This window comes from Anopheles coustani, chromosome 3 (genome assembly GCF_943734705.1).
Source record: "Anopheles coustani chromosome 3, idAnoCousDA_361_x.2, whole genome shotgun sequence".
Taxonomy (NCBI): Eukaryota; Metazoa; Arthropoda; class Insecta; order Diptera; family Culicidae; genus Anopheles; species Anopheles coustani.
Genome location: NC_071288.1, coordinates 54,475,170 through 54,499,103, shown reverse-complemented (window position 1 = coordinate 54,499,103; position 23,934 = coordinate 54,475,170). Strand labels below are relative to the sequence as shown.

The following is a 23,934-nucleotide window of genomic DNA, read 5'->3' as shown; positions in this document are numbered from 1 at the left end:
GGAAGCCGAAGTTTTCACACGCGCCTCGTCAATAGTTGGCGTTGGCCACCTTCCGATACACCAAGGACTGCGAAAAGTGTTTTGTCTGGAAAAGCTGAGGAGAAAGAAAATACCGCTTCGTCCTCCCCTGGGGAGCTGTGGGACCTTCCAACTCTGACCCACCTCGCCATTCCAGGGTATTAAAAACAGGTCGGCAGAGAAAAAGCAACCTTTCCGAACGTCTCTTGGCGAAAGCTGCTTAGAATGTCAATCCGTTGCGTTCCAACTTGACCCAGGTGGAATGGGTGTTTTTTCTACTTCGAAGCCCTGTTTCCAGAAGTTCACCCGAGTGCCCTGCTTCCAGAAGTTCACCAGAGTTCCCTGGCGCATGCTGAAGAAATTAATGCAAATGAGAAAATAATCGAAACCGGGGCCAAGAGATAGTGTCGAAACTCTGCTACCGATTGCGCCCCCTGCCCGCTGTTGCTCGGCAAAAAACGGCAACCCAAGAAAGTGCCTCGACAAGTCCGGATTATGATAGATAAGCTTCTTTGAGCTGCTCCAATAAAGTGACGAAATGCACGACGCGAAAGGGACGACGCTCGTTTCGTTCGCGTGTTCAATCGAGCTGAAGGCGAGATAAAATGCGAGTGGATTCTTTGGCGTTCGAAGGATGTGCTTTGTTCGTCCGTGGCTCGGCAGTTTTCCACGAATCACGCTTTCGAAACACAATGATCAACTCATACCCGCGAGCTGCTCTGGATCGTTCTCCACGGTGGCCTTCACGACCTTTGGCTCGAAGAAAAAGAATGACCGGCGCTAGATGGAACCAATCTGCCATTCCTCCCCGGGGGGTTGGGTTCAATGTTTTGCTCTTGACTGACTGCCTAGTGTATCTTTTCCACTTAAACAGGTTGCCAGCGGATCAACCGAACCGGTCGAGACATTCCGTACGCTCAGTGGCGGGTCGTTTTTGTGCAAAATTGAAATTCCATTATCTTGAGGGACTTTGCAAACGGAAAATAGAGCAACGTTGTCACCGTATCGTTCCATTTGAGCAATGTTTACGACACACACATACATTCTAATGCACCGTACATTAGTCGACAACTCATAAATCTTTGCATTCCGTTTCTACTTCATTAGCTTCCAGTGCGAAGGTAGAAGAAAACTGAACCGGCAGGAAAAAGCTATCGGTAAAAGGAAAGTCATCCTTCTGATGCGCTGATATCCTGGGCATCCGAAAGGCTGCTTCGTTCCTTCTTAACCAGATTCTACAATAACACACGAAAGGAACGCGTTGCCCGTCTGGGTTCATCATCTTGAGCTGTCATGCAAAACTCCTCCACCGTAGCCAGAGTAAGGCCATTTTCCACAAAAGAAAAACGGAACGGACGTTTGCGGTAATTTAGCTTCCGATGCAGAGGCAGTTTAGGTCAAAAATAAATTGCAGAACGATGTACTATCCGGTGCAATCGTATCGGAAAAAGTCTTCTGAAAGCACTCGCTCGGGATTGCTAGAAAGCCTTCTAATTTGAAAATTTGATTGATGTTAAAAAAGAAAATGGAAGATCGAAAAGCCCTGTTTTTACCTCGGGGATTTTTATTGATCAATTTTACGATTGCTATTATCACTCCCTGTTGATGACAGGCTTTTATTAACTGCACTTTAGCGTAAGAGATTCCAAAATAAAACCATTCAACCATCTACCGTAACGTAGTTGCTACGATAGAAAGAAAGCTTAAATCATAGGGAGAAAACGTTAAAAAAGTTCAAGGAATGTTTTAGGAAAATAAAGTTGAACTGAGCGGCAAACAACAAAGTGAATTGTGGAAAGTGAATGGGAAAAATTTAATTCGATAAAAATTGCTGTTTGATCAAAGCAATTTCCATTCGTCAAAGCTAGCGATCACTCGCATGCTTGCTGAAAAATACGTTTGCCTGTGTGTGTTTATGTTATAAATATTTCAATCCTGTTTGCCGTAGCAGAAGCTGAACATTTGCTCCCCTTCACCGGTACAAACATTCCTCCATGGGAGAAAACCGAAGCCGAGGCGGGATCGAAGGAAAAAGATAAGCCAAAGAAAGAAGGGAGAAAAAGTAGAACACTTTCCGCGTGCGTGTGTGAGTGCATACATAAAGTACAATCATTTGTATTCATCCTTTTTGCCTTATTTTGCCCCATTTCTGCAACTCCACCCACTTCGGGAGCAAACAACACTGACTGAGAGCAACAAAAAAAAACAACCCGCACTGCACAGTTGCTCAGTGTATAAAGAGATCTAACTTCTACGGGCAACTCCGGCCCCCGTTCCCCGTTTTCCTCGGGGCAAAACCTGTCGGTTTCGGTGCAGATGCTCCATTTATTAAATTTTTCCTTTTTCCGCCCACCACCCATGGAAATGATGTGATACAAAGCAACACCGTGGGGCGGGAAGGAACGGAAAAAAAACAAAATGAAATAAAAACCGGAGCATAAAACAAAAATAATAGCGATAGGAAAGCAAGCGCAAAAAAAACCACAACGCCCAACTTGGGCGTCAGTTTCGCATGACCGCGCGTTGGCTCGCAAAACTTCCCTGCCGGCCAGCCAGCCACCAAACTCACCAAACTCACCCACCCACCAACCGGATCCAGTAACAAATTGCCAGTAATGTAGCAGAAGAATATGAACCTGCCATGGATTATGCTTTGTTCTATGACTTTTCCTAATGTTGCCTTTTACGGGGCTCCTCGAGGTGAAGGCATTCGGAACGGTTTATGATCGTTTGTAACAAAGAGCACACAAGCACGGGCACAAAGCCACACCATGCACTCGGGGCCGGGGACCACACAGCACGAGGGAAAACGCCAGCGCTTAGAAGTATTGCGCTCGAGCAATGAATAACTGCATATGCACTCGCCGCGCTCGGCTGCAGCTGGTGCATGTTGCACCAGGTTCAACGAGGCGACTATGTTCAACATAGCAAGCATAGACCCGTTGCCAACCTTCTTCGGACACCTTTGTTCCGGTAGAACGTTGACCACCACCGGGCGGGAATGCTCGACGGAAAACGATACCGTTCCTATTTACGTTCCTCATGTTTATAGATAAATTTATGTCAAGCAAACGTGTGCTTCGAGATGTATTCCTTCGTTTTCTCGAAGCTGCCGGCTTTTATTTTACCTTTTTTGGGCTCCTCAGAGGTAAAGGAGAAGCCCTCACGTTCCAAGTGCAAGTGTACAGGGCACCCGAAAAGCGGACTCCGACATTCGGGAGTGCACGAGACAGGTCGCATTGTGTTGCGTTCTGGTCGTAACAGAGCAAACATATTACTCCCTCCGTAACATTTTCACGACGGGGAACCCACCACCACCGTCTCAAGGGCGGCCCATTTCTCCGGTGGCATATCAAACGGCACTGGCGATGGAAATGAAGTCGCCCCGCGGCGAGTTTCGGTGGCTTTTGACGCATCCGTGCGTGCGTGTTTGCTTTGGCGTAGCCCGTTGGTTGGGATGTGACCAAAAAAAGGCTCCCAAATATATATTCAAAAGCCGTCATCTGTCGGTTCGTCTGCAAGTGCGTCGTTTTTCTTCCCCTCCTGTGGCGAACCATCTGTGGTTGGAACGGTTCGGTGTTTATTTTAACCCTTTCGACCGAAACCGACATTTCGTTGGTTCGGCACCACTTTGCGGTTGCCGTATTCTTGAAGCAGCCGGCGGGGAGGAGGACGAGTGGGAAACGAGAGAAAAAAAGATGCCGCCCATTTGAGGATCGTTCAAACACACTCCACTTTCCACATGCGGAAAATGAGCACCCGAGTGTGCCTTCGGTGGAAGGAAATAAAAGTTGGAAGAAAGGCAGAGAAACAAAAATGGGAACCAATACCGTAGACGTCACAAAGAATATTTGTCGTGGCAAGCGGAGTAGAATAAAATAGGTACTCCACCCACTCGAAGGACATCTTCGTTCAAGGATGTTTATCTTTCCTAGTGGACGCCTACGAACCTAAATCGAATGGTTGACGCTCTTCACTTTCTCTAGCTTTTTCCCCACCCGGAATCCCTCAGGAGAAGGACTTGAAAAATGATAAATGATGAGCGAGAAATCGATAACATTTTACGGCTTTCACATTTTCAGCCCAGGCCGGGTGCGATTTTGCTCCTTCGAAAAGTATCCTCCTCATCTTCGCAAGTCGATTTCAATGGAAGAAAATCTTCGTGAAACATTCTCTCTTGGGACTACCCTCGGAGGATGCAATCATAATTCTTGCTATAAATAAACAGTTTCTATGCCTTCTGTGTGAAGGTTTGCCAGATCTCCCCGCCGTGCTGGGGACGGGGGTGTAAGGAAGTTGTTTATTTTGAGCCATACATTAAACTTCACCTGCCCTTGTGTGTATGTGCGCCTGCTAAGTACACACTTCAAAGCTTGAATGAAGGAACGGTAGGTTTACACGAAGTGAGCTGCTCAAGAAAGTGTTGCTCATTAATGCGGACTAAACAGAAAGTGACAATTTCTATGCATATGATGAGTTGTTCGAAAAACTTGATCCTGTCTACTTAAGGACAGGTCTTGTTCAGCGTTAAGCCTGCGAGGGAGACGGGACCGGTTCCCATTTAAGTTGTTTCTTGGGAATAATTTCGAAACTGAATGCTACCGGAGTGTAAAGTGTGCCAAAGAGTTTCAATGATGTCATATCTTTCGTTCGGGTATCGCACTGCAGCTTCCAATAAACCTTGCGATTTCGCTTATTGCGCAAGTCCTAGGCTACTGGTTCATCCGCAAGGCTCGTTTCGTCCCACGCATCGCCGAGCTAGCAGATTCTGACTCCACGAGCGTGTGGGTGAAAATTGTTGAACTGTCACACCGTACCGTAAATCCGAACATTGGATTATCTTCCGTGCCGCGCGAACATTACACACCCTCTTTTCCACCAAGTGGCCCAAGTGAGCGAAACACGGCGAACACCGGGGGTCAAATCTTCCCCACGTCAAAACAACACTTTCCGACAGCGATTACATTAACGCGGAATGACGCTACGTGCCCGGACTTCCATCAACCTTTCGTTTCCAAGCTCGCTGCTCGTGCTGCTCGCCCAAGAAGAACATCATCATCATCGTCACACGTCGAGTTCCCACGTCCACTTTCTTCAGCGTCATCCCGAGCGAGCACCAGCCACTTCCGAGATCCACCAAGTCATAATGGATCGTGTTCCAGCAGCGTAGTGACTTTCTTCAAAAGTCCCGGGCCTCCTCGCGCCGGGGTGGGAAGGATGTGTGTGTGTGTGATGTGTGTGATTTCTTAATTCTTCGCACCGACACTCAGATTTGTTTTGACACCGGTACACGGGAAACAATTTTCTCCGCCAACCCCGCGCTAGCGTCCTGGCGCAGCGGAACCAACCCGGGACCTAAACTGGTTCACGCCGTCCGATCTCCGAGCGATGATTCTGAGTTCTACCGACGGCAAGAAGATGACGGTCCATGACATGACTGGAGACAGTCAGAGGCTTACGATCTCGGGGAAGAAAGCGAGTGTTGGAGTGAAGGCATACACACAAAAAAGTTATACCAAACATGATGCTGAAGTCATCAACAGCAGGATATAAAGATATAATAAGGAAGAGAGAACAGAAAAAAGCGTTTGCTCGCCTTTCCCCCCTTTTGCCACGTTTTTCACCGAATCGGAAGGATTTCTTTTGCTGTATCAAAAGAAATCAAAAGAAAAGTACCGTGCACGTTGCGGATGCTCCCGATTCGAGCTCATATTTGCCTCCGGCCGGTACACCGGTTCTACAAACGACCGAAAGGGAGTCTCCAACAAGGTAGGAAGGAAAGAAAAACACACCCCGACGCAAAGGCACGAAAATAAAGTAAACGTTTAATTGCGCCTAATAACACATACAACTCCTTCCAGCAGCGGTCACCCGTTGCCTGCTTGATGCACCCGATGGAAGATGTTGACGGAGCGAACGTGAGATGAAGTAGTAGTCGCCCGACTGTCACCCTTGTACCGTCCGCTCGCCTCAGATCCCGCTTGGCTTGCCGTCACCGGGCTCATATAAATAGCTTCATCGGGCGCAGAAATACACTTCCAAGCGATAAAATACGTTATGACACTCATTAAAGCGTCATAAATTATCTCGCGCCAGGCGGAATAAATGGGGCGGACAGACGGGCAAGCCGTGGTAGAAATGATGAGGCCCGATCAAGCCCGATCCTGTCCTTGGCCGGTTGCGATGCAAATCTGCGCCGCTTGCCTCCGATCTGAGGCTGGGTGCGGGAATTTGATACAATGCACCACGCGTCGCATTGAAAGGATCGTTGGGAAAAGCCTCAACGCATATGACCCAACAGAACCTGAGAGTTCGGGGGAAGGCATTATGACTGAGGAAAAGATTAACGACTTATTTTTATTTTCTTTAGTTAAACTTAATCAATAAGATTTACTATAATTCAACCAGTACACGTAATAGTAGCAGTATATCTTTTCTGTATTAATGTTTCCAGTGCTAACAAGAAGTTTGAATTGAAATGAAAAGATGGAGAAGGATTTGTAACTTTATAGAAAATATTTCTAGGAGGCACAATCCCCGGCCCGTGTGCTAAATGAAGAAAAAAAATAGACTGTTGATGTTGATGTGTAGACTTATAACAAGCTTATAATCTAAAGTTTGAAATCCATCTTGCGTGAAGTATTAACTTGTTTTCGTAATTCATGGAATTCAAAATTACACAACTTAAACACAACTTAAACTAACTTGAGAAAATATCCTTGCTACAAACCGAAAACAAAAAACCGTTATCAATTTTTCGTCAATCGAATTGTTTTAAAGCTTCTTTTAACTTGTTCTTAGATTAGTTCAACGAGAGTTTCAGAAATATCTTTAGAAAATACAGTTTACAGAACTTCAACTATTTTTTTACAGCACATTAAGCTACTTAATATATGCAGTTCAATCACGATGGATTTTTGTATTTTGTTTTGCAAACAAAAAAACATTTCGTTATAACGTGACAAACTTTGTGGGTTCTACCACAAACATCTGGTACACAATTTTTATTGCTCTCCACTCTACACCATAATTTCGTCTAAAGGTTTCCATCAAATAGAACAAAGAGAATCATTTTCAAATAAATAACTCAACTCTCAGTTCCACTCACACAATGCCCCCTGCTGTGTCTTTTTATACGAAAACAGACATAAAAAAGGCATAAGAAAACTTTGCATTGAATACCATTTTCCAACTGACCCCCGTGGTCAACCCGTTCTAGCTTTTCCAACCCCACAAATCGAACCATCTAGGCGAAAACTCGCCAAGAACGACACCGTATTTGGTCTCGAGCAACCTGGCAAGAACGGATCTGGCTTGTTCGCGAATCGTACCAGAAATGCCGCCCCACACGGTTCCAACCCGTGAGTTACTTTTGTATGTTTGTGGGCATACCATTTTTCATGCCCACGCCCGCTGGGTTGCCCAAGGATATTTTTCCTCGGTTTTGCGATTTTTTACGTAATGTTATCCGCACGGTTGTAAAGTTCGTTTTTTTTCATCTTCAATTTGGGTGGTTTGCGATGCTCTCCAAAAGGCTGCGGGCATTGTCGGCTTTGTCGGCAACAGTGTGCTGGACAGCATTGGTTATGATTTCTCAGAATTATGGAATGTAACTCCTACCGACGAACTTGTTTGTGGACGAACGACAAACGACACCATCCCCGTCAACCGGAACAAATTCAATTCCATCCACTACCAGAAGCACCTTCTTCGAAATGCTACCGGAGTTTTCGGATGTGCATGCCGTTGATCAACGGTTTCGAAACAGCCCTGTATGGTTTGATGTCCTGTCGTAAATGAATCGCGTCCTTTTTTCGCCCCCAAGCTTCCCTCTTTTAGCTCCACTGTTCGAGGAAGAGTGTAGCAGAGAATTTGCATTTTTATAAACACAGTTGCTAGCGGACGAAAGTATAACCTTCACCCACGACTTTGGCAGAACGACGCAAATTGATTTGTCCACCACAATCCACCTACACCACTGCCCCCCTTTCCCCTCATCCACCGGTGGTTGGGAAGCGGAGCGGATACTGAAATAGAAACTAATAAAAACAAACGCCCGGCCACCGACGGCGAATTTGTTTCACTTGCCGAATACTCACCGCGTCATACCGCGTGTCGTACTGGACTTTACGACGGAAGCGATGATGGTCCACGGTACCGGACGATATCAGGGATTCGTCCAACATACACATACACCCTTGCATGGGTATGTAGTAAAACGGCAAATCCGGTCAAATAAAAACATGAACGCAAAATCCATCCTGCGCCACCCTCGTACTGGGTGGTTGCTTCATAAATTGTGCGATGCAAGCGTTTTCTCTCATTTTGTCAGAGGTTTTTTACACTCCGCTCGATCCACCGCAGCGTCCGAACGCTGGACTTGCCGTTGTTTAAAGCGTCCCGCGGTCAGGGTGGAAATTCATATTAAATATGGTTCAGCATTTTAGTGCCAGAGTTTTGCTTGCGATGCGGTAGAAAGCGGAAAACCTGCGGAGAAGCAAGAGCAGCTAAAAGTGGAAAGCCAATGAATTCATAATGGCGGTCCCTGCAGGTATCTTGAAGGGCATGGTTTTGGCTTAATTTTCCGGTCGTGGAATAATGCCAAATACAGATTCGTGTCAGTTCCAGTGTACAATGCATCAAACACGCTATTCCAAAAATTTTGGGCAAAAACCTCCCAGAATTTCGATCATTGAGACATCGTTCAATCAGTTTTACATTCAATCGTGCTATGCTGGATATGATAATGTTAATGACAAACTTGGTCAACACGAGGATAATTATCATACGGTCCGTTACTTTGCACAGGTTTCTGGCTGGGAACGCGAATGCGACTGATTTGGTCCTCTTGAAAGGTTCAATTTTAAATTGTTCGAGGTTCCGAGGTGTTGCTCCAGTTTTTAACAAAAATCATGAAAAGTAACAATAAACGGATCAAACAGATGGGTCAAACGATTACTATTGATTCATATTTCATAGAACGCGAGGCAAGTTTAAAAAAAAACCTTGAACATATTTAAATGATACTAATGTATCACGAATCAATCATTCAATGACATTATTTTTCACAACATTCGTTTGATTTATCGCTATTTTATATTTTTTCTCAGTAGATCAAACTACCAAGTTTCAAATATTTTCAACAAATTTGTAATAACATTGCTCTGTTTTTATATATTAATTGGTAGTAAGATTGGAAGCTAAAACCAATTTGATTATTGGCCACCATAACATAAAATGCCTTCTTGTCGTTCCACATGGATGTCCTACATCGATAACAAATAGCTATTTCAATGTGGCTGCCAAGCCATGTGTAATCAATTCGGTGATGCTAATTAAATTGCGCCACGTTTGCTGAATATCCGGCAATAGCATTTTCTTTTTGAAGCGCACTGTTATCTGGCTTTTGATTGATTTTCGAAGACGGATCACTGCATACCAAAGAACACCGTGCCGTTATGCTTTCGTGGCCATCGTCGTTCATTCGAAGCTAGATGTGATAAGCCAAACTAACCAACACCAATAGGGTACTAACGATTTAGCTCGAACTAGCTCGTCGGTAAGAAACGTTGCCCAACGTTGGAGTCCGTTCTCGAACGACGCCCGGAGCAGCCACCGTAGCCATCGGTTTTTATTTTTTTTATTTTCGTCCCTATCACAAACGACTTTCAACGGGCGAAGTGTTGTCCAATTTATCGGGGATCATTCTTTTTTTTTTTTCTCCTCTGCCTCTCTCGAAGCTAGTGCTTCGCTTTCCATTTCACGGCCCAACATCACATCCCATTTGCCATCGTCCAACGCCCAGCGCCGAAAAGGGTGGCCAGCAGCGTCGGTTCCCCGGTTAGCTTTCATGATGCTTTTTCGTGCCTTTGGTTTTTGTTTTGTTTTATGCTCCACACTTTCATCATGGCTGCGGTCACCAGCGCGGGCCTCCACGAGGGCTATCCGGCAAAAAAGTTCAGCTCGGGCCCAAAATATACACGCCCCTTCCAATCCCTCAATCCCTGTGCCGCCTCTCGGGACAATCTCAATCATCGGTAACGGTTTTCCGATTCCTAACCTTCGCTTCGCTCGACCGTGGCCGATGTTACCCTGCGGTGTCGTAAACCGGCCAGTTCGGGGAGCTGTCGAAAAACTCCACCACCCGGGCTGGAACGGAATTCTGCTCACGCTGTCCGCGTTCGCCGGAGGCTGGATCGTAAACGGAAGTAGCTACCCTTATGTCTGCACGCGCCCACCGGAAAACCCTTCTCGAGGAGCAGCGAGCGTACGGCACGGCTGTTTCTGTGTCGGACCGACATTGCCGGAGTTGAAACACGGCACGAAATTGCCGCCGTGCAAAGGATGGAGGGTAAAAATGTTAACAATCAGGTGCGCCAAACAGGAAGCCCGACAACAGCGGCGCAACCCACAGCAACTGTAGTGAAAAAAGAACAAACCCCAAACAGAAGAACACACACCACCGGGCATGATGGCGCGGTTCCCTGGCCTGGAAAGGACACCTGAGGTGATCGATAGCGTTGTGCGATGAGTTACGAGTGGATGGAAAAACAAAAACGGTCCATCACCGACACCTCGTCACAAACTCCCGGAGGACCACTTCAGGTGTTCCGTCGTTTCGCCGCTAACGAACCAACATTGGAGTAGCGCACGCGGGGCCCAAGAAGAAGAGTCAACTAACTAGCAAACAAAACGGCACGAAAATAAACACACACACACACACAAAGAACACGTCCACACCAACGATCATCTGGTCCGGCGGATGCTGGCGGGCACATCATCGGGAGTTTTAGAAATATCGGGCCAGAGAAATCCTAAACGACACCGCACCACCCCATAGACCGACGACGACAACCGCACGTGATGGTTGTGTTTAGATAAAGTTGTACGAGCATGCCCTATACAGACGTACCACGTGGTGGCACAAGCACATCATCTCCTCTCGCCCGTCGTTGATTAATTGCTAGTGATTTATCTGACCCGCCTTGCGCACGCACGAGGGCACGAGGTGGACGGCGGCGGTGGTGTCCAGATGGCGTACGCGGTCGTTTTCGATCGTTGCAAAGTCTCAGCGAGAACTCCGAGATCGTTTAATTGAACCCTTGGATGAATCGCGTGCTCGAACGAGAGTGCGAATATCCAACTAAGGTTTTCTTGTTTGTTTGTGGTTATCCTGCACGATTCCTTATGGCGTAATTTATATTACAGGATCGTACCATAGTCTAACATTCTTTCTGCCAGATAAGCATCAAATTGAACATGCACGCTATTGAGATATATTCGTAGATTACTCGGTTTCACCTAATTGATATACCACTGCAAGCTATAGGTTCCTGTCAGATACAAAGTTGATTTATCTCAAAAGTTGGAAGAATCCAATCTCCGAAAATCCAAAAGAAGTTGAATTCAATATAAAATTAAATCGACTGCATATTTACAACGAATGCCATGCGCAGTATTTTCCCACGATTAGAAACAACTTTGGAATATATTTTCATTTTCTACCTACCAAATGACAGATTTCCAAAAGTATTCTATGTTGCTCAAACTATTTTAGAAATTTTTAATCTAAAGAAAAACTATTGTCGTTAAATTTTAAAGAGCTTAAACAGTGTCTTTGTTATTGATGTTATAGATCAATTTATAAAGTATTGTCGTATAACAACTGAAGATGGCTAAAGATGTTTGGTAGAGCATTAATCTCTTAAATTTTGGCCTTTTTCCATCCTTATATTTGGTTTATGTTTTCTGAACGCACATTTCATTGCCTAGGTGCAATTTATAAATTTTTTCAACCAAAAGAGATGGTTACAATGTAAATAACCGTATTGAAAGTTTATCAGAGGTTTAAGCATGATCTGGTTAACTTCATGTAACCTTTTCTATGTAACCTTTAAACCATGTAACAACCATCATTGAAAATGTTGATCGGATTTTTGTAAGATTATTTTCAACAGGAACCGGTACAAAAGGGTTAGCCAGCTGTCGTGTGTCTGTGCGTTCGTTTTCCCTCTTTTTGTTACTCCTTCGTACCATTCCAGTTCCATTCTGTAATCATTTCAAATCACCATCCCGTTGTGTGTGTACCTCTTTCTTTTTTTCTGCTTCGTCCAATGTTGTACCAAATTGCCAATCGTTTAATGTTCATTACAACTTCCTTTTCATTTCACTTCAATCCTATCGTCCCACTGCTTGTCTGCGCTGATCCAGTGTGTGATCCAGGTATTTTCTTGCACAGCGCTCCCGTCGCCTGCAATTCCTCGACTCATATCGCCTTCGGATGTTGCCCCACTGCTGGGTAATGGTGGCAGTCTGTCGTCGCTTTTATTGGATTAGAAGATTGAGTGCTTATTTTGCACGCTGCGGGGCGACGATGTTTCCCTTCGGACCGAACGGCCACGTTGCGTTCTTTATATTTTTACTTTTGCTTCCTACCACCCCGAATGGCCAGAGGCAAGGGGACAGGACGTGCCGGAGCAAAAGCAACAGCATCCGCCAAGCGTAGGGATCGCCGGTTCGACGCTACGCCTAGGCTTCCGCCCCGGAGGGAATGTGACAGCATTTTTCCCATTCAAGGCACCTCCCGCCGGAAGCTCTGGATGTTGGTAAGGCGGGAAGGAAATTTATGTTTTGCTGTGAGTGCGGGTGACAATGTGTATTTATTTGCCACGAGTGGAAAGCGGAAAAGCTCCGGGTGGATAAGCGGGCGGACGTGATACCGTTGTATGGCCCAACGATTCGTGTGCTTGTACTACCCACAAAACTACACACACACACATACAGATACACAAAAAGCCATTCAAAACCCGGCTCCCGCGCACTCGAGTTCCAATCGTTTCCGGATAATTTGATTTATTAGAATTGTAACACTCGATTGTAAGCATGTTCTTTTGTGGCACTGTGGGCTCGTGGGTTTCCCTAGCCTCGGCCAGCCAACTCCAAAACGGAACGGGAAAAACAGGATGAAACATCGGGACCAACCCTGAGCTAGGGGTACGAAGGCGACGATTTCTTTGTTTGAGGAAAAATCAATTTCCCACTTTCGATCCGGTCAGTTGCCTCGTGCTATCGGAGATGGCTGCCGAACGAACCGATACGGACAACTGCTGCTGTTGATGACAGTCTTCATCCTTCTGTCTTTTCTATCCCCAACCCCTCAGTCCGAGGGATGTCCTTTTCCTTGTGGCCAGTGTTAGCCACCACTTCAAACATGAAGAAAAACACCCACCCGCACACCCGTTCAGGGGATAATCGGTTTGGCTTCGCTTCAGTGTCCGGGTGCTTCTTTCCGTTTCCTATTTGGTACGCTAATAAGTGTGATTAATACTTGTAGTCCGATTGTCCGTTCGAATTGTATCCTATCCTCCATCTTCGCATCGAACGGCACAGTATGTGTGCAGCACAGTCCAAGCGATCTATCCATTCTCTGGGAGTATAGAAATCTTGTGAAAATGCCACTGCCACTAGAGCCTATCGCTGCAGATGACACCGAAGGTACAGTGTCTGTGTTTGGCGAGTGTTGTATTCCCCCTTTTGCTTCCGGGCAGACCAACTCCAGGCAAACCCTTTTCCGCCCTCATTTTCCGGAATCACACGCTCGACGTGTAGATAAAATCATCCCTTTTCGCAAAGTGACTGAAATCAGACTCCTCTGCACGAGCTCGCTAGAATCTAGAATCCTCCGATGTTCCCGAGGACTAGGTAACGGCTTTGTGTCACAAAGAGTCGAAGAATCATCCGCAGATCCTTTGTGCACGGAATTGTTTCTACTTGCAATCGGAGACTTCCGATCGGAAGGCGACACACAGTCGAGAAATCTGCCGGCTATCACACTTAATTACGATCAAATTAATCTAATTGCGAAGTCTTTTAGTTGATCTTGCTGTTACCTTCGCATAAACACGCTTTTCATGAAAAGTGATTGGTACATTTTAAGAAATACCTAGTAAAATCAAAGCTTTTTTTACTCTTCTGTCAATCGAATACAGGAAGATATGGAAGGATAACTATGAAGATTTACAATTCTTAAAAGAAACGACGTTCGTTTAAAGCCTCGTTTGGAACATAAATGGCCAGGGTAAATATCTTACCTGGTGGACACATGCACTCGTTGCCAATCTGTTGGACCGCCGCCTGTCGATCCTTGCGGGATACCTTGAGCGCTGACAGGTCACGCCGCATCCGCGGCAGTTCGGCAATCTGGTGTGAAATCTTTCTCACCACATCCGAAACCGTCTCCTCGTCCTCCCGCTGCTCCTCCGTCTCACCCCGGGGCGAGTCCTTGCGCAGCGTGATTCTTCTATATACATCGCTCACCCGAGCCTCGAGCAGACTGAGCCGTTCTTCGATACTAACTAGACTACTTAATTTATCCTCTACGTATGCTTGGCGCAGGTTCGCGTACACCGTCGCCCCGAGCGCCACGATGCACATGAGATAGAACAGGTAGTTGAGCAGCGAGTGGGCGGACGGCTTCTCACACCGGCCCCCCTCGAGGCCGCTGCCGCTGCCTTTCCTCCGGGACGGGTTGGCGGAACCCGCCGGACTGGCGTTCGCTTTGGCATTGAACTTTTTGGCGTTTGCTGCGGCGCGTTCGGCCGTCCCCGTGGAACCGTTGTATCCACTAACACCTGCACCAGCAGCGGGCCCCTGAGACAGCATCGGGGCTGCCGGTGCTACCTGCGCCATCATTCCTTCCGGCTGCCCAACGGGAGCCGGCATCCGTTGCTGCGGAGACACCGGATCGACCGGACCGACGTTTCGCTTCGATGTTGCGTTCGCCGCGATTGTTGTTGCCATCTTGCATCGGGCCCCTAGTACCTTCGTGTGGCACTAGCTTTGGAGACTAGATTACCTCCAAACACCCCACTGACACACGCACGCACACACACACACTAAACACCAACCTGGCAAGAATCAGGATTGCGCGCGATAACGCCCGGGCGAGACACAAGGATGCAGGGAAACGCGTGGACACTCGAGGCGGCGACGTCGTCACACAGGAGCATTTCCATTATCGGGCCTTCATGCGAGAAGGCGGATTCGATTTTCACCGGGCACTTTAATTTTCCGCCCCCACCTCGTGTCGGTTACCTTTTCCGAACGATCGTGTACTAATAAATTCTTGAAACACACACACGAACACTCACTTAAAAACACAAACACACTCGAGCACTAAACCCTTGATGGCACTAAAGATTAATCTGCTCCCCGAGAGACTGAGGGGGATGCTGTGGATTGAGGATTTTCGGGAAGCAATTTTCCAGCACAATTCTTATCGGATTTTCGTCAAAACTTAATTATAGCTTCGTTTGGAACTGACTGATATTTCGGCAGATCGGACTGTAAACATCGAGTGGAGGGAGCTGTAAATAAAATGATCACATCGTTGCAAATTATCAACCGGCTGTAATTGGAACCGGAATCACGCAATAATTATTAAAAATTGTACGCCACTCATTTCACGCTACGAAAAAAAAATATTCACCAGAAACACTCGTTCGAAGCACAATCCACAAGTAGTGAAAAGCGGGATGTTTTTTAAATCCTTTCCGACCCAAACACTTCGTCAATCGTTCGTCCTTCCGAGCGCGGAAAAAGCGTGCTGTCCGGTTCGCTCGCTAACACCGACTACCGGATGCTGCTTCGAAATGAACCGATCACACGTGGGCTGCCAGAACCGATAGAACCGGTCCCGGTTCGAAGTCCTTGGATTCCCGATCAAATGACCGGAACCCGGTACCGGTACCGTTTCCAATCGGTAATTCAAGTAGTGATGGGCGCACAGTTCCGAGACATTCCTACGGTAGGTCCGAAATTAAATGGTTTTTCATAGAAAACGGTGTTTGTCGAGAAAATTGAGAGTCGAGATTTGAACTAGGTTACTAACTTTTTTTTTAATTTACACAAAATGTCCAATTGGCTTTGTTTTGGATTTTCCATCAATAAGTTTGTCAACTTGTGAGGTATTTAAAATTTTAATTGTACAAATAGTAAGCACAGGGCATGGTTTGACGATAAGACACACAAACATTTCAGAGTCATTTACATTAATTTCATATTTTTCTGTCATCTTATCATAAGTATGGCAACCAATCGTGATAGGCCAAAGTTTTCTCGAACCTTTCCGGCATTCACTTTACGACCAATCGCTCTCCATTCGTCACACGCGGCGACAGAATAATTTGCATTTAAAGTACGATGCGCGAAAACAAAACCAGGACACGACACCTTGAAACACACCGTCCAAAGGAAGCGCGGGGCAATCCGTTTTTCGATTTTCCTTTCGGCTCAAATCAATTCCTACTTCCACGGGCATCGCCATCCTCATCAGCATCATCATCATCGTCTGCACGGTCGGTAATATCGTGTCCGACACGTTGCGCGCAAAAAGGACCCCGTTCCAGTGGCTCTCGAAAATCATCTTAATTGATAAGCCATCTCGTCGGCGATCGGTTTCTGCTCGGCGTGTCCTTGCGCGAGGAAGGCAAAAGGCAATCACGGCATTCCTTTGGCCACGGGCCATGGACCTAGCACGGTCCTCCCGCACTGCCGTTTCCATAGCTTGCCGCCAAATTGCCTCAAACTCATTTCTGCTTTATTTGTTTCTCCAATCATTCCGACCGATCTTCCTCGCCCTCGTTCGAGGACCGCCGTGGGGAGCAATCGGGCAGCGACGTGAAGGGAAGGTAATATTTTAATTTCCACACGCCGATTTTCTCCCCCCTCTCCGTCCACCATCAATACCTGACCCCACCGGGAGTTTCCTCAACGACCGGATGACCGTTCTCGAATGCCCAAAGGTGAATGCGGTGCAAAGATGCATGTAATTTGATAATTTTTCAAGCCCTTCCCATTCCACTACGTTCTCGGTGTGCTTGAACGTGCACGCATCTGTCCGGAAGGGTAGCAGCGAGTGGCGCGGGTAACGCAAGACATTTCCCCGTCGGAAAGGACGGTCCTGGGCCCTTTTGGTCCGCGCGGGAATGGGCCCTTCAGGGGCTGAAAGACGCGATTTCGTGGCTTTGTTCCCCCGTGTTTGGCGTGCTGCTGCATCATTCAATTTGCATTTTGTTTCGTTTTCCCTTTTAGTTGTTTTACATTTACGAATACGGTGGCAACCAAGGCTCAACGATCGAGCCAGATCGCTGCGAGAAAAAGAGAAAAATATGCACACACACACACACACACACACACACACACACACAGAAATATAAACATTAAAGTCAATCGTTTGAATTATCTTCTTCCCGTTCCGTTTACCGTCTGGCGAACGATTATTTCTGTTTCCGTTTGCTCCCGAATCGCTCTGAAGAACTGAGAATCGTTGAAGATTCAAAGATGCACTTTAAAGATTCGTTCAGTTTGATGAATCTCAATTAGTTTTACACAACACTAGGTTAAATATATCAACTTGCTGTTATTTATCCAAACGCCTTCGTGCAATATGATTAAAAACAAGAAGCAAAAGTGTTTTTAATCCATAGATTTTTGACTACCATCGACAATAGTTCAGAAGACATAATTCACTTCAGTTAATGGTGTTTTCTTCCCGGCTTCCGTTGATTAAGTTGTAGGAATCATCGGTAGCAACCGTTCCCTTCCAGAGGCGGATGCAATGATCTTACTCGAGGAAGATGCAATCGAGGCGCATAATTGGCCGTGCATCTTTCCAGCGCGCCGGACGTCGTACGAAGCGAAGCGCCATGTTGGCAATCTCTCGGAACGAGGATGCCACCACAACCACGGAGCACACCGCGATGCTGCTCGTCCACGCTACGATTCATTGACTTTTTGATGCATAATTTGTTTCTCCCTTCCGTTTCATTTCTCATCGGCACCCTCCGCAAGACCGGAGGCAGTGAAGTGCTTAATGCTTGAAAGGACCCGATTGTTGTCGATGACATTAAGGAAATGAAGCCAATTCTTCCTCTGGCCAGACTCCACTTCATGGCGCTTATCGGTAAATATATCTAGCTCAGGCCTGTTCGCGAATGCGCTGCGTTTCGGTGCATCATTGCAATCGGCTCCCGATCCACCCCGGATCAGTTTGTTTGTGTTTAATTATGCAAACATAAGTAAATCCTTATGCTTTTCCGCTTTAGATGGGTAAAAGTTAAGTATGACAGATGATACATTGCCTCAAAACAGATAAAATATGAATGGAAAGCCATCAAGCGGACGTATTTCAAATGTGCGGGTGGATGCTGAACGTGCGTGTCGTAACAGCTGCATTTTAGACGAATATTTACCCAGCATTCGCATTGCAACAACAATCTAGCGAAGGGACATCGAAGTATAGCTGCTGGAAAAAGGTTAATAATTTTTACACAACAGGAGAAGTCCATGATTTTAACATATCATGTTTTATGTTAGCCATCCGAATATGACAACACATACACCGTGTGAAAGTTAACTCCATTTATTTATCTATTTATTTTTAACTCATTCAATCCCTTCTAGTTAGGGCATAAATCTCCGTTAATCTCAACGATGGCTTCCGCATCGCAACAATTTTCCGCTCAAGAGTCTCGGATGACTTTCCTTATTTTTAAATTTTACGGCTTGCTAAATTCACCCCAATGTTTCGAAATTCACCCTCCTGTGGACTGATTACATGAAATAATCCGGGATGATTTAATTTTCCTTCATTCCACGCCATGCTGGAACCGTTGGGCCAATAAGCGAGGGACCAAAGACGGCAAAGTGGCGTTCTTATTTCACTTCAATTTCCTGACTTACGGCTCACGATACGGACGAGGGATTGCTTCGTCGGCGGAACGACGAATTTTCGACGTGTCACCCGGAGTGGGCGGCAACCGGAGACGCCAATTTGACGGATTTGACGAAAATGCTGCACGTTTTCCCGGGGCGGCCAAAGCAAGACCGGGAATGAACGGGTGTCGTCGAAAGTTCAAGGTTTGTGCGAAAATTTACGCAACCACTCCTCATCTGATGGGACATATTCAATAGCTGCCAATCAGGGCAGGAGGAGGCACTGGGTGGGTGCGGATTTAATGATCAGTCATCGGTCAAAAGTGTCTGATGCTTCGCGGGGTCTCCATCGGCCATTGTGATGTGGTTGATGAGCGATTTCGTCGTGGCTCCGATCTAACGGCGCCATCAAACGGCGTATAATCAGCGGCTAGGATGAAAATGCTGCGGTCAAAGCTTTTCGTCGCCATTTAAAATCAAGGGCGACCGGAGAGGCGAAAAAATGTGGGACATCCTGGCAGTGATGGAGCAAAAAGAGGGATGAATATTGTGTCGGTCCTTACTTTGCGAGGTTGATTGAGGCTTGTACGATATTGTTGAGTTACGTAACCAATGTATCTATAGCACATAGAAATCAAAATGACTAAATAGAATAAAAACGCGGTTGATGAGACTATAGGAACTCTCACATTATTTCAATAGTTTAAAATAGATTAATGTTATCTTCGGTAATTAAAAACAAGCGGAATTCGCAACACTTTTTTCAATATGATTAAATAAAATATGTAAATAATTAAAAAAATATGTCATCTTCAACATTATCCTTCGAATTCTGTATAATTTTGATGCATGTTTTGTATTGAATATTTCAGTGAATGAGTATATTGAATTTGTAAGCTACACGACAATTTATGTCGACAAAAAAATGATATGTAGAATTGTAGATAGTGCTTCGTAATGCAGAATTATAGATAGTGTTTCAACAGCATACACTCTTTTCTAACATTGTTTTTACATCGCGGTGTTTGTTATTTTTCTTTAACTGTTTTAATTTAAATTGTAAATAAACAATGTTCGCCATATTTATTAAATCTAATTATGATACCTCGTTTTAATCAATTCCCTCGCAGAAACCCACTTATTTTTAAAGCAAGCTGATTATTTCTGAAGCGCAGTGTAATGGCTCATATTCCATAGCTTCTCTTTTGCAAGTATCTTCTTCTTTTGCGACGCTCAACCCAAACTGCATTGTGTTATAATATAGAAACATGAATTGTTGCACGATCATCGCCCAATAAAGCACACGGCATTCGGTTTGTTCTCCAAAATAGAATCTATGTGAAATCTCTGACAAACGAAAAAACAGCACTACAGTTAGTGTGATTTATTCAGATATCCATCATGCTTTTCTATTGTAATGATTTGTGCGTTCTCCTAAACAAGCATTAATCAAACGTAGTTTGTTTCCACCGTTCCGTTCTGGCCGCACGCGTTCCACCATTGCTACCGCTTGCACCTCCCGCCAAACGGTGTCTATTTGGATTAATTTAAAAAGGAAATGACTCCAAGCTGATAACCATCGGGAAGAGGCGGTACTGGAATCACTTCCCAGCAGCATTACCATGCGTTCACAAAAATCTCAACCCCGGTCGGATGTTCATCTGTGTGTTTGAATATGATTGTGTGCATGTGTGTGACTGACTTAAACGAACAAAGACATCTCCAGCGCGACGAAGCCGCATTTGTTTTGATCACTCGCGATCGCGCGCGCTTTTGAAGCGCAGATCTCCGGCCACTTGAGTCGGCTTCTCCCGGCGTCAAGTGGTAACTTCCCTCTCAATTGATGCCATCGCGCCATCGGGCTAAATTAACGGTGACATCGCGGCTTGGATTCCGGTCCCTAAAGGCAACGTTTTTGGGAGGCGGCGGGGACTCTTTTAGAAGCGAAGGACGCGATGCGTACGGATTAGACGCTATCTTCCCGCACCATCCTCCGACATGTCCGGCAACTCCCCGGGGAAACGCTGTACACCGAGCTACAAGTAATCACCGCGAGTATCATGCCCATTGCTGGAAAGGCCCGTGTGTGGACGAACGGCACACATATTCTCACTCCTCGCCTTCTCACCGGACCAATTGTGTGGCCGGGCGGCCAACAAGCCTCTCAATTAAAGTATTCACTCCAAACGCTGTACCGGGACGCCCGACGGGGACAAGGGCAGTGCTCTGTGAGCAGTCGAATGGAATCCAAACATCGTAAATAGCCTGCCCGCATAATTAGACTCTATTCAATGGTTATGCTGACATTTTTATCCCGTCCAATCGCGGTGCTCGAGGGTGCAGAAGAGGCTGAAAAGGAGGCCCTTGCGAGGGAGGCGAACCGTACCGATGTTGCGACCCGATAGCAAGCGCTCGAGATCAACTACGGATAGGCTCGGGGCCCAGTCCGCCCATGCCAGAACCGCACATCATAATTCATTCGGCCGCTGGCAGGGTTTTTCGGCTGCTGCGTAGTCGAAACCGAAACGCATAAGCCGCACGGGACCAACAGTGCTGTTGCCCATGATGTGAACCTCTTTTCCTATCGCTTGATCTCCCTCCATTTCCTTCTCCACCCACCCGTCTTCGCCCTACCGCCTAACGTGCATCATCTTTTTGAGCTGCGAGGATGTTGGTGGTCCCCCGCGAAAGGCACGTGCCACAAGAGTGTGGCTTGTGGGAACCTCCTCGCAACCGTGGCGATAGTAAACAACATCCTTTGAGCATCGTATTATGATGACTTTTTTTCTCCTCCCGGTGTGTTGTTCCTTTGCTGGTTGGATTTCGTTAGCCTGTTGACTGTACTGTTTTACCGCTCGCTCGCCTTCATGCACGGAATTGCGAGCGCTCGGCTGGTGGTTGTTTATACGCACTCTTATTTTCGCCAAAATGACAGCATCTCTGTCCCCACCGACCCTCAGCGGCCGTTCCGTTTCTGTAGAACACTAGCTGGTTCGGTACGGTTTGCAAATTATTCTAGGACTTCATGATGGGAGTCTTTTGCGCAGCTTCTTCGCGCATCTTCCGCCGGTAGCTTAGGAATGGGTTCTCTTTCACTTGATTCTTCGGATAAGCATCACCATAATTCATCGTTCACCGTCCTACGCGGTAGTGCTTCGGACTGGAACAAAGGGTATGCGTAGCTGGGAAATCTGGTTAAAATAATTGTTTGAATGGTTAGGAAAATCTACTATCTTCATAGCAACATTTAGGATCGATAGGAATATTTTTGAGTGTGTCTTATTATGTTTGTTTTGATAAGCATAAAAAAAGAGAGAGTATCACCAAATTTACGATTCAAATTTTTCAAACGAACTTAATATAAATAAATAAATTGCAGCTGCAAATGCCACGAATGTTATATGCATAAAATGCGGGTTACTAAGACTATTCATCAGCATATTTTAAATTGCATTTTGTAAAGTTTTTGTAAAGCTCTATCTCCCCACTAAGGGTGCAACCTAACACTCCCACTCATACTGCTCTACAAAAAACTGTATTAAACCAGGAAATGGCTATTTTGTTTTATATTATATTATCAATTTTTTTATTTAATATCAGTAAAATTCCGCTTGTATTTATTTTATAGCCCGTGATTGTAAGATAGTTTGAAACCCTAACAGCTAAAAAATTCGTCAATTGAACAATTTTCGGTTAGCCGTAAAAATAGTATGATGCCAATTTGTACCATCTGGCCTTCATGCCGGTATCGAAAATGTAACAAGTTATTAATTTTAATCACTATTGGGAAATGGTTTCAAAACAAAACATGATTTGTAAAATATGTTATCGACTCTAACAAGCTGTACAAAAAACTATGTTCATGTTATAAACATTGCGCGCGATAAAAAAAACATATGTTTAATACGTTTTCGTGGAATAAATTTAGCTAAGAAAATATTTTGGATAATCTTAAGCTAGGTCCGATTACTGGTTCTGGTAAAAACTACTAATAAACAAAGCTAGACTTCATTTTGAATGAAGAATGATAATGATTAGAGAAAATATTGCAGGTTTTACTGTTGCTTAATTTCACTAGAAAACTGTGCACAAAACTTCTCTCACTGTTCGGCGAAACCATAATGCGTCCGACAAATGGGGATCTAACCGGAACCAAATTCGCCAGCGACGGCAGCTGAGCGACACCCTTATAATCCGAAACAGTTGTACCATAACTCTTCGTTACCGGTAAGCCAGTAATTGCGTTCGTCTTGGCGCAGCAAAAGGTGACGTACTACTCTCCCGGGAGGCAGCGACGGGCAACGCCGCGTGACGCACCCAGCCGTCTTCGCAAGGTAAAGGTCGCGATAATTTTTATTTCGTACAAAAGGTGCGTTTCCGGCAAACCGAGAGAAATGCTTCCATTCGCCTCAACGTCGTGGTACCAGGCGGGAAGATAGAGCACATGTATGCTAATTAAATTTTAAACTTTCTTAAATACTTTCTTATCGGCGGCAGCAGCAGCAGCAGAGTGGATGGGAAAATATTTTCCACCAGTGTCCCACCCCGTTACCTTTCTGCTTGCTTTATCAAGTTTGGCTTCTTTGTACGCCATCCCGACACTAAACCACCCATTTTGGAAGGCTTTCTTCTTACGCGCGATGTCATGGGAGGAGGAATTTCTCGTCCACAAAACGCTCGAATGGAGTGTGGTTTGTTTTCCTACTCCTCGCTGGTCTATTTTCTTTTGAACTAACTCTTCCAGCCACCGTTACCCAAACCGGCTATAAAGGATACAGTCAGGAAGCGGGAACAACTTAGATCAACCTCATTTGCATTCAGACGACAATGCAATTAATTCGTCTCCGCCGCCGGGAAGCGGGAAAATCGCCGGGAACAGTGGGCAAGAAGTCCATTAAAATGGCATCCTTCGGTCGGTGTGGAAGTATTCCACTCGCCAGCAGACTGCAGCAAAAGTGCGAGCTCCTGCCGAGATCTCGATCTCTGGAGCGTGGTTTTTAATACCACCAAGAGCTCCTTTGCTTCCTTCTCGGGAAAAACCCGGCACAAGGTTGCGCGCAAACTGTCGATTTATTTCCGCCATTTCTTGGGATGTAGATCGGGCAAACGCATCGGGTCCGAAATGGCGTTCCGCAAGGTGGTAATGGAAATGGAAAGTAATTATAGTTATTGTACCCTCGGAGCAATTTGTACCGAAGAAGT

At 45.8% G+C, this 23,934-nt stretch overlaps 1 protein-coding gene across 1 annotated transcript in view; it reads right to left on the bottom strand.

Annotated features, from left to right (window-relative positions):
- The window catches only part of LOC131262952 (collagen alpha chain CG42342), a 94,632-nt gene extending 79,815 nt beyond the window's left edge, over positions 1–14,817 (bottom strand). Inside the window, exon 1 of the mRNA XM_058265060.1 lies at positions 14,109–14,817. Within this exon, the coding sequence (XP_058121043.1) occupies positions 14,109–14,817 (709 nt within the window). The remainder of the gene's footprint in view (positions 1–14,108) is intronic.
- Positions 14,818–23,934: the final 9,117 nt, after the last annotated feature.